General features: G+C 47.4%; 1 protein-coding gene across 1 annotated transcript; it reads right to left on the minus strand.

Annotated features, from left to right (window-relative positions):
• Positions 1-215: 215 nt before the first annotated feature.
• RPL22 (ribosomal protein L22) lies at positions 216-11234 on the minus strand. The gene is made up of 4 exons (XM_079987380.1): positions 11097-11234; positions 5606-5710; positions 2084-2208; positions 216-431 (listed from the first exon to the last, which is right to left on the minus strand). The coding sequence occupies exons 1-4, from the start codon at positions 11106-11108 to the stop codon at positions 287-289; spliced, it is 387 nt and encodes a 128-aa protein (XP_079843506.1). The 5' UTR covers positions 11109-11234; the 3' UTR covers positions 216-286.
• Positions 11235-12079: the final 845 nt, after the last annotated feature.

A 12079-nucleotide genomic window follows, 5' to 3' on the forward strand; every position in this document is an offset into this window, starting at 1 on the left:
GCAGAGATGCCCACAGGGGCCACTTCGCCCCACGCCACAGGTGGGCTGGCTCTGCTTGGGCAAAGAAAAAAGTTGGGGATCCCTACCCCAAGCCCATACCACCATCTATCCGCAGAGGGCAGCAAAGGACAGGGGAAGCTTTTGGTGCGGACTTCTATTTTGGCTGTGTTTACATGGCAGACTGCAATCTAGACAGAACCACACAAGGAGAAATGTTATAACAACTTTCACCGTATTTTATTGAAGGAAAAGTGAATGTACAAAATATTGCCAGATTCCTTTGCATTTAATCTTCTTCCTCCTCCTCCTCTTCATCCTGGTTGATCTGGAAATATCGCAACTCATAGCTCTCCTTGCTGTTGGCGACCACGCGGAGCCAGTCGCGCAAGTTGTTCTTCTTCAGGTATTTCTTGGTGAGGTACTTCAGGTATCTGCAGGAGGAACAAAGAAGCAGGGAAGCAAACTGACTGCGGCCCCCAAATGATGCCAGCGGAGTCCGCTGGGTCAGTTGCATGCCCGGTTCTCGAGCGGCTTAAATAATTCAAGCTGAGTCAACGGCAACAGGATCTCAGTCGCCTGATGGGGGATGCAGCAGCCCAAGATCCCCCAAAGGCATGATATCTGCAAATGTGGGTAAAATTTGGACAACCCAAAAAACCCTTAGCTTTCTTGTCATTTTATTTTTTAAGAAATCACATTTCCAACTTCCTGTTTCTGGGTGTGAAGTTGAGTTGACGACACCGACTGAAATCTCCAAGGCTTAGAGGAAGAACTCAGTAGGACACCCAGAGGGTAAGGAACTGGTTTCATGGGCTTGCATTCTTCAAAACCCCAAGCCAAGAAAAAAAATATATTCAAGTTTGTTAAATGAGCAGTTTGGCTTCATTTATACACGGAATGGGAGGGCCTGCATTCCTCTAAAAATATTTTTGGACTTTCAACTCCTGTCAGTCCCCCCACAAACCAGCACAACAGAGCCTTTCCAACCCTCCTTCTCACTGTACTCAAATCTTGTTTTAAACTGTCTCTATCCTGCCCTCCATGACACCACCTGCTCACTACTCAAACTTCCATGTTTTCCTCTCAGTGTTCAGGTTGCAAGGTTTTTAGCTGGGGCAATTAGAATAAGATCCATTATTTGACTATTAATCCAAACCCTAAAAACGTACTTTATATAAGTGACTTTTTACCTTTATTCTTTGTATACCGCATTTTGTTTGTTTTATTGCTATGGCTGGTGGCTGATGCAAATAACTATTTATTCATTCATTCATTCCTCTCAGTGTTACTCCATCCCTGCTCTACTCAAACCTCCACCACTTTTGTTCTTCTATCCCACCTGGACTTCACACAAATCCAGGATTGTGTTGCGACACTACAAATCCTCAAACGGGGGCTGCACGATAACATTTTTATTGGAAATGTTTTATATATAGAACTGTTTTATATTGTTTTCACACTTTTTTGGTTCAAGGCTTTTTAAACATACAGTAGAACCTCGGGTTACGTTACCCTCAGGTAACGTAAACTTCAGGTTGCGAAAGCGGCAAATCCAGAAGTGTTTTGCTGCGTGCGCATGCACAGAAGCAGTCTACCGCTTCTCCTCCGGTTGCGAAAACCTCAGCCGGACCTCCAGATCGGATCCCGTTCGCAACCAGAGGTACCACTGTAACTGTGTATTTTAATGTTGCATCTCGCCCAGAGACCTTCCTTATGGTAAAGTGGGGAAGTAATTAAATAAACAAACAAATAAATAGCCCTCTTCCACTATTGCACCTCACCAACTGGTAATTCAGAGGCAAGATTTCTCTGAAGATGGATATTCTAAATAGTCCTTATGAATAGCAGCCATGAATAGATTTCTCCTCACCTCCTCCTCCTCCTCCAAGAATCCCCTTTCAAAGGCACTCATCCCTGTGGCAATGAGTAAAATGTATTGTATGAAGCAGCACATAAGCTTAATTGGGTGATCCTCTTTTCTCAGCCTGCACCTGCAGCCAATTGTACAAGACACGAGGGCCAGAGGCTCCTTTAAGTCAAAGCCACACCCACCCCAGTCTTTTAACCCCACGTGGCTCCTTACCTCTTGGAAAAAGGGACCTCTGAGGTGACTGTGATTTTGCTTTTGCTTCTCTCGATGGTCACCACACCGCCACCAAGGTTCCCAGCTTTCCCATTCACTTTGATCCGCTCCTGCAGGAACTGCTCCTGCAAAAAAAATAAAAAAAATAGGAATGTCTGTTTAGGAACTGGCATCCCAGTTTAATTTGTTTTTTCCTCTACTCTCCCCATCCCTTTTCCCTTGCGTGCTGCATTTTTTAAGGTTGTAAACCTGCAGGAAGGGACTGTCTCGTTTTAAATGACTGTATGCTGGCCACTCTGGGAGCCTTTCTGCCTGAAAAGTGGATAACAAATGCTCTAAATAAACAACAAGCACTTGAAGAGCGACTGTTACGAGGCGATGCCTAACCTTTTATTTATTTTCAAGAACATGTTTGTGTTGCCATTGCTCCCTCTAGGAAGATAAAGTCGGTGAAACTGGTCCCACCAATCCATTTCATCCCTACAACAACCCTGCAAGACAGGCTGAGAGACAGTAACTGATCAAAGATCAGTCTGCGAGCATCATGTCTGTATAGGCAGGGCTTTAAACCAAAGTCTCCCTGGTCTTAGTCCAAAATCCCGATCACAACACTAGGTAAAGGTAAAGGACCCCTGACAGTTAAGTCCAGTCACAGACGATTCTGGGGTTGCAGCACTCATCTCACTTTACAGGTCGAGGGAGCTGGCATTTGTCCACAGACAGTTTTTCTGGGTCATGTGGCCAGCATGACTAAGCCGCTTCTGGTGCATCGGAACACTGAAACCAGAGCAGTGCACGGAAATGCCGTTTACCTTCCTGCTGGAGCAGGACCTATTTATATACTTGCACTTTTTTGGGGCGTGTTTTCAAACTGCTAGGTTGGCAGGAGCTGGGACCGAACAACGGGAGCTCACCCCGTTGCGGGGATTCGAACCGCCAACCTTCTGATCGGCAAGCCCAAGAGGCTCAATGGTTTAGACCACAGCACCACTTGCGTCCCTTGTGACCACTATACTAGCCCTCCCCAAAGCTGGTGTCCTCCAGAGGCTTTGAACTATGGATCCCATCAGTCAGCTGAAGTCCCAAAACATCTGGAGGGCACAGGCTTGGGGAAGGCTGTTCTGCAACAAAACTGGACATGCAAATGTCCTGAAAAAGGAGGCACCACTGCCAATTTCTAAAGGTCTAAAACCCAACAAAGGTTAATGAGAGACTTCCAACGTAATTCTCACAAATTTTGAGAAGAACCATGACCCATAATATTCATCTGTGAACAATGTGAGGCCACCAGCCAATTAAAGGATGCCTAGATCAAGGATGGGGAACCTATGGTCCTCCATCTCTCGTCTTTTCTAGTCAGGGATGATGGGCCAACAACACCTGGGGATGGGACACAGGTTCCATATCCTTGTTGTTCTGGAGGGTCGTAGTTTAGCGCCAGAGCACAAGGTCCAGAGTTCAATCCTGGGTGCCTCTCATGGAAATCTCTCAGGCAGCAGGCTTGGCAAACTCTTCTCTCTACCCCAGACTGTGGAGAGTTGCTGCCAGTCAGTGCAGACCAGAGAAAGGGAACCTGCAGTTCTCTGGCTGCCACATGGCTTCAATGTCCATCAGGCCCAGCCAGAATGGTCAGGGACGATGGGAGTCATTGTTCAGCAACAATTGGAGCAGAGGTCCCCAAACTAAGGCCTGCGGGCGACCCCTGCCACCACCCGCTCTTACCGCCGCTGTGCGGCCGCCCACTTCCAGGTCGGAGGAGCACCAGAAATAGCTTGTGCGCATGCGGAAGCATTATTTGCGCATGAACGTTATTTCCGGTGCACATCCGGGTCAGAGGCCTGTGCACATGCACACAAGCTATTTCCGGTGCTCCTCCGACCCGGAAGCGCACTGGAAATAGCGTATGGGCACGCACTCCCCTGTCCTCCGGCCCACCGCGCAATCAGTGCTGGAGACACCGGCCCAAGGCACGGTAAGTTTGCTGACCCCTGAACTGGAGGGTCACAGGCTCCTCACCTCTGCCTAAGGTGGTTCCTTTTCCCCAAAGAGTGATTAATAAATTTACATTTGCATAAATCTGCATGTATAATACAGACAATGGCAGAAGCAAGAAAGGATTTATAATACATAGAAGCCTTTGAAAGAATGCACAACCAACAAGGAAAAGGGACAGCCCACTAGGGTATCCAAACTACTGGTGATACTCTGAGAAGAGTCCTCATCTGAAGCCCTGGAGTGCTGCTGCCAGTCAGGGTGGAAAGCACCGAGATGGATGGCCTAGCAGTCTGACTGAGACAAAGCATTAGTGCAAGCACATACCTAGTAACTTTGTTCAGAGCTGAATGTATGCATTGCAGCAAAATGGCAATGCCACAAGCAAACAGGCATCAGGCTTTGCCACACAAACTTCAGATACACACACATACAGTGGTGCCCCGCAAGACGAACGCCTCGCAAGACGGAAAACCCGCTAGACGAAAGGGTTTTCCGTTTTGGAGGCGCTTCGCAAAACGAATTTCCCTATGGGCTTGCTTCGCAAGACGAGAATGTCTTGCGAGTTCCTGCGGGTTTTTTCCCTCCCCCCCCCCTTTTTCTAAGCCACTTATCAGCTGATCCGCTAAGCCGCTAAAAGCGCTAATCCGTCAATGGGCTTGCTTCGCAAGACGAAAAAACCACTAGACAAAGAGACTCGCGGAACGGATTAATTTCGTCTTGCGAGGCACCACTGTACACAGAGCTCCAAGATCTACCCACTCCAAACCAGGCTGTTCCAAAACAGGACACAAAGCAAGAATAAGGAACTGGTGGCCCTGCTGAGGCCATTGGACTACAAGTCCCATCATCCCTGACCAATCTGGCCACACTGGCTATGGCTGGTGGGAGCTGGAATCCAACATTCTCTGGAGGGTACCAGGTTCCCCACCCAGAAGCAACAATAACCTCCTGCAGGATCCAAAACCAATTGCAACCAAATGTATGCAGCACGAACAAGAAAAGAGCTTGCTGGATCAGGCCAGTGGCCCATTTGGTCCAGCCTCCTGTTCTCACCACAGCCAATCTGATGCCCCAGTGGGAAAACAGTTAGCAAGAGCAGAGCAGAAGAGCACGCTCCCCTCCTTCGGTTTCCAGCCACAAGAGCACTTCACAAGCGTTACTGCCTCAGACTCTGGAGCACAGAGCACAGCCATCACGGCTAGCAGCCATCAATAGCCTTGTCCTCCATGCTAGCTGGAGAGATCAGAGACAACAGCAGATGCTCCCGTTAGTAGTGTATTTGCAAGCAGCCTTTCGACAGCACAAGGAGGCATATCCTGCCTGTCAAAAACACACTCCGAAACAGAAGCCCTGAACAAGATAGAAGTGCCTCCCATTTCCAAAGGTGGCATCAAAGCAACCAGATCTTCTATTTGAAATCTGTGTGGGAGATGCGTTCAGTTACCCGCCTGGCTTCTCAGGGTAGCAAGTGCAGGCAGTTAATGGGATTCCAGAGGTGGTCAATGCCTCCAAGGGCCGGGAACTTACAAAGTTGGCAGCATCCATGATGCCATCTTCTACTGGATGGGTACAGTCTAGAGTGAACTTCAGAACCTGCTTCTTTTTTTTGCCACCCTTCGTCACAAGCTTCTTCTGCAGGAGAGAGAGAAAGAGAGGTTACTGTTGTTCAAGAAATCCTGGCACATGCACCAGAGAGGAAATTTTAAGGGCTCTTGTATTATTTTGATATGTTGAAAACCGCTTTAGCTATTTTCCTATACTTGAAATGCAGCATATAACTTTCTATAACAAATAAATAAAACTAATGTCCCACAGCCTGCCAAATGTAGGGGAGGGGTGAAACAGGCAGCTGTCCCTCCCCAAACCCAGATTTTTCATCTTGGCTGGAGTCTAAACTTAACCAAAAGATTCAGGGTAGATCACACTGACTATACACTGGTCCCTGCCACCCAAAAGGAGAAATTAAAGTACTGAGGAATGCAGTAAAGAGGTAAGAAATTGTTTCTCAACAGATTCTTGTCCACAAACGTTTGTCCCATAATAAATTTAGTAAGACTCTTTTGTTGTTTTTGCAGCCACAGACTAACACGGTTACCCCTCTAGCTAACAGCTTTAGATGCCTTACAGGAGGTGACAATAACCATAAACATGTTTTCTTTCCCTATTGGTGCCGATGCTCACTGCAAAAGCAGACATCCTCTTCGCAACATCAGGTGAGTCCCACATAGAGAAGAAATTGCACATCACATGTTTTCCCAAACCCTTTTTTCTCCCACCCAACACCCTGATTTTGTCTCACACCTGTTGAATCTTTGTGCTGGCTCCTTGCCACTTCTCTCAGCCAATCTAGAAGTTCCTCGTCCTTAAATGCAGGGCTCTACAACCAAGCTGCACCTCCTCTCAAATTTTCCACCAATCTTTCTTGCTCTCCCCAACCTAAACCTTCTGCCCCTACAATGCCTTTCATGGTGAAGATTGTGCTTCTGAAGCCGAAACCATGTTTTAAAAAGTCCTTCCTAAAATCCCCTTTTTTCTCCAAGATTGTCAAGCTGCCCCAGGTCCAACTTTTCTTCACTCCTAGTAGGTTTCTTCTTATTGCTTTATCTGCTGCTATCCTATGCTTTAATTCTTTCTAACTCTGGCTGACTGGAAGCCTCCTGAGGAGAGTCCAGAAGGGGAGTGATGTTGCTCACTGGGCTTAGAGGAGCTCAGGCTAATCCACCTCGCAGAATTCTGGAAAAGAAGTTTGTCATTCGCCCTCAGCCATGACAGCAAAGAACGGAAGTGAGAGGCGGCATGTTGACTATCAAGCACTGGGGACAAATACCAGTGGGTGGCTATTTCCCCTTAATCCATGCTGGCCTAGCTATCTGCTTGCAAGCTAGCAGGACTACAAGCAGATGATGCTAACTGCCCCCTTATCCGGTTGTCTACAGAGAGCCAGAAGCGATTCCAGGCAATCAAGCTTTGCAGAAAGCTATCACCTTTTTCAGATTTTGCTAGAAAAGAATGTCAAAACAAAAACACACCACCAGACCACTAATACACTGAATAATATAAATGAACTTGGGGCTGTAATCAATGCTGGTCCTACTCAGAGCAGGAGAATTAAGAGAAATTACTAATGCAGGTCCACTTTATAAACAGTCATAGGTAAAGGCAAAGGGACCCCTGACCATTAGGTCCAGTCGTGGCCGACTCTGGGGTTGCAGTGCTCATCTCGCTTTATTGGCCGAGGGAGCTGGCGTACAGCTTCTGGGTTGTGTGGCCAGCCTGACCAAGCCGCTTCTGGCGAACCAGAGCAGTGCACGGAAACGCCGTTTACCTTCCCGTCGGAGCGGTACCTATTTATTTACTTGCACTCTGATGTGCTTTCAAGCTGCTAGGTTGGCAGGAGCAGGGACCAAGCAACAGGAGCTCACCCCGTCGCGGGGATTCAAACCGCCAACCTTCTGATCGGCAAGTCCTAGGCTCTGTGCTTTAACCCACATACACAGTCATAGCTATCTCAAAGAATCCTGGGAACTTAAGGCTGCTGAGAGCTATTACGAGACACCCCTATTCTCCTTACAGAGCTACAATTCATAGTTACCTGGGAAGAGGGACTGACTGTTAAACCACTCTGGAAATTATAGCTCTGTGACAGACCTTGGGAGGAGGGCCGCCTAACAACTCTTCGCACCCTTAACAAACTACAGTTCCCAAGGTTCTTTGAGGGAAGCCAGGGCTGCATAAAGTGGTATGAGACAGCTTTAAATGTATAGTACAGATGGATGTATAGTACAGATTAATTGGATTAATTGGATGCAACCACTAACACTGCTTGTGTGTGAACAAACCTAACCATTTTGGTGGACTATAAGCAACTAAGCAGTGATCTAGCCCTAGATAGCTGGACAGTGAGGTCTTCCCTAGTGCTCCAGCAACCTAGCTCAGTAACCTAAAGGCAAAAAAAAAAAAGACATTTAGTATGTGCACATACTAATCTTGTATACTATAGATCACATCTGGCACAAACTCTGCCATGGTTTGGGGCTTCCCTTGGGCTTGATCCAGAAGCAGCAGTTAGTGCAGAACGCTGCAGCACAATTGCTGAGAGGCGTGACTTTGTCCACATAGAACAGCTGTGCTACAGTACAAGGTGCTACAGTACAAGCATATAGTCGTACCTTGGAAGTCGAACGGAATCCGTTCCAGAAGTTCTTTTGACTTCCAAAACGTTCAAAGACCAAATCGCGGCTTCTGATTGGCTGCAGGAAGCTCCTGCTGCCAATCAGAAGATGCGGAAGCCCCATCGGATGCTCAGCTTCCAAAAATAGGTTGCAAACCGGAACAGTCACTTCTGGGTTTGCGGTGTTCGGGAGCCAAAATGTTTGGGAACTGAGCTGTTTGAAAACCAAAGTACAACTGTAAAGCCCTTGACAACTTTGGAACCAGTTTACCTGCAAGAACTCCTTACCCCGTATGTGCCTGCTTGACCACTTCAATCTGCAGAACTGGCACTGTTACCTGTTCTGCATTTACCTGATCTGCATTTGTAAAAATCAATTTTGTTATGTGGCAGCACCTGCACTTCAGAACTCCCTGCCTACCGACATTGGGCTGGCACCTTCACTGTATACTTTTCAGTGTCTGCTAAAAATATTTTTGTTTAGCCAAGCTTACCCTGATATCTAGAATGCTGATATGTGTGTTTTAATTTGTTTTTACTTTGTTTCTGATTTGAATGTTTCAAATTATTGTTTTTAATTTTTTTTTTACCAATAATGTTATTGTTTTATACTTCTTATAAACAACTTTGAGGTTTTCTACAATGAAAAGTATCTAAATCTTAGGAAATAAATATATAAATTGAGGCCAAAAATATAGTGTGCCTTTAGTCTGACCCCGCTGTCAGTCAATTTCCTGAGGAGTTGATGTGAAAATATGAAGGTATGCCATCTTTTCATATTGTTTCGTTAGATTTATGTTTCAGCTTTAAATTTTGATATGGTGTGTTTTTTTGTTTTCTTACTGACTGCTTTGACTGTTCCGATAGAAAAGTAGTACAGAAGAAATAATAATAATAATAATAATAATAATAATAATAATAATAAACACAGCAACCTGAGAGTTTAAAATAGCTCTTATTGCAACCAATAATTGGAACAAAAGACAAAGCTATAGCTTAAATATTGTGGCTAGGATTATACAGCAGGTTCAGCATTCTGCCCACTCTACACATTTTTTCTTATATTATCATACCTCGGGTTACAGATGCTTCAGGTTGCGTTTTTTTGGATTACGGATCGCCGAAACCCGGAAGTACCGGAACGGGTTACTTCCTGGTTTCGGCAGTCATGAATGCACAGAAAGCTAAATTGCGCTTTGCGCATGCGTGCTGAATTGCAACCTGCCCGTGCATCCCGCACGGATCACGTTCTCAACCCGAGCGTCCACTGTATGAGTGAATAAGTGTCACCTGGTCATATGGGAGGGGGGAATTAATGGTCTAAATCCAACACAGGCAAGATTAAGCCCACTGAATTCTGTGACTTTACAGAGTGTTGGATATAGGCCAATGTTACTGGGGACACTGCAAGCTGGTGTTGGTCCCCATCTCACAGGCAGATTTTTCAATTTCATACCCAACACAGCCACAAAGTGGTGGCCCATACAAGTTGGAAAGCGGACACTGGTGAATCCTGGACTGCCAACAATCAGAGCTGCACAACATGTGTGTCTGAACACATGTTCTATATATAATGTGACCTGGCTTCACAGACAATCACACTGGGTGAGGTGTGGACTGCACATAAAGCGGCAGGCCACAACCCTTTAGAGAGACTATTCTCTCCCCCAAATGCTTATCTGTAAATCAATGGAAGGCCCCCCCCCACACTGTTGGGACTCCCTTCAGCTCCACTTAGCATGCTCAATGGTCAGGGACGATGAAAGCTACAGTTGTTCAGCAGCCTCTACACTGCGTATTTTGGGTCTATGGACCGCAATAAATTTGTGTGTGTGCTATAGTCCAGCAACATCTGAAGGCCTCATGTTGGCTACACCTGCAGTAAACTATTGATGGTTTGTAGTAAACCTATGGTCCTTCAGGTGATGTTCAGCCTCCAGCTCCCATCAGCCACAGCCAGCATGGGCAATGGCAGTTGGGAGTCCAAAAGGCAACCCTTGAGACACCTCAGTTGAAGCCTCTGAGATAAACAGAGAGATAAAAGGGGTCTCTGATATAAAGGGTGCAGCAGGGCTGTGAGAAGGAGGATGTGCACCAGGCATAGGCAAACTCCAGCCCTCCAGATGTTTGGGACTACAATTCCCATCATCCCTGACTGCTGGTCCTGTAGCTAGGGATGATGGGAATTGTAGTCCCAAACATCTGGAGGGCTGGAGTTTGCCTATGCCTGATGTGCACTGTGAGAACTGGGCTGGACTAGGTGGGTCCCTTTTGGCCCGTTCCAGGGGCTGCAGGGCTCTTCTCAGTTTTGTAAGATTTGTCAATGGAGCCTCCATAGACAGTGCATTCTACTTTAGAATGCTGGAGAGTAGAAGTGGGAGGAGGCTGTTACTCTCACGAGCTGCTTGGGGGGGTTCACTTTGGGGCACCTAGTTGGCCACTGTGAAAACAGGACGCTGGGCTGGATGGGGCCCCCTTTGGCCTGATCCAGCAGCTCTTATAGGTAGGCCTCGCTTCCTGCGCTGTCCTTCTGGAGCCATATCCAAGAGCTCAGCTGCTCTCTGCACATGCTCAGGGGGGACATAGGGAGCCTACCCCGGAAAGTAACAAGGGTGCGGGTCCAGGGAAGTCAGAAATGAGCTTCATGGGGTGGGAGGAGAGGCTGAGGCCTACCTTGCAGGGAGGAAGGGGCAGGGGGAACCCCCCCCCGGCCAGGTAGACTCCCTCCCCTCCCTGCTCCTTATGACGTCACCGCCAACAACCCCCCTCCGCTTCCTTAATACGTCACGAGCCTCACCCCGCCACCCTGGACCTCCCTTTCTAGGCCCGACTCGGCCGGAGACTCACCGCAGGCGCCATGGCGGCAGCAACGAGGGGGAAAGAGAGAAAAAGAAGGCGGCCGCGCGCATGCGCCTACTTCGGCTCCGCCCTCCCGCCCACTTCCGCCCTTGCGTCAGGCGGCGTGCGCTTGCGCACTCGCCGCATAGGAGGGGCGGGGGAAGGAGAGAAAGGAGGATATAACCATAGAGACGAGCGGGTAGGGTGGGGATCGCCTTCGGCGTCCCGTCCTCTTAAGGCCGCTGCTCGCGGAGCATGCTGGGAGGTGTGCCGTAAAGAGAAGCATGGCGGGGAGGGATTGAGCAATACCTTTGGCCCACTTCCCATCCTGCTCCTCCTCCCTTCCCGGGGGCTGATGGGAGTTGTAGTTCCAGGGGCTTACCGGAGCTACCTGAGGGGATTGAGACCAGGTTGACGGGGAAATGTCACAAATAAATACCGTATGAAATGCATAGAGAGACTAACGAAGTATTCCACTAATTCAAAGAAAGAAGGAAAGGAAAGAAACTTTATTGGTCTCGTTATTCATTAAATAAAATAAATAAATAAATTTCAAATAAGTAAAAAAGAATGTTAATGTAATTAAAAATTTAAAAATGCTCCAAATAACATAGAGCTGCCTCTCTGCTTCTTTATGAGAGCCGGTCATGCATATGCACTGATGTTCACTGTATATTAACAGATATATATCCTTCTCAAGGTATTCCTCCCACATTCAAAACCATGGGTAGGCAAACTAAGTCCTGGGGGCTGGATCCGGCCCAATCGCCTTCTAAATCCTGCCCGTGGGTGGTCCGGAAATCAGCATGTTTTTACATGAGTAGAATGTGTCCTTTTATTTAAAATGCACCTCTGGGTTATTTGTGGGGCCTGCCTGGTGTTTTTACATGAGCAGAATGTGTGCTTTTATTTAAAATGCATCTCTGGATTATTTGTGGGCAGTGGCAGAGCTTCATGCTCCGGCACCGGGGGAGGGGCAGAGAGCAGGCAGG

The sequence above is a fragment of the Podarcis cretensis genome (assembly GCF_951804945.1).
Source record: "Podarcis cretensis genome assembly, chromosome: 8".
NCBI classification, from domain to species: domain Eukaryota; kingdom Metazoa; phylum Chordata; class Lepidosauria; order Squamata; family Lacertidae; genus Podarcis; species Podarcis cretensis.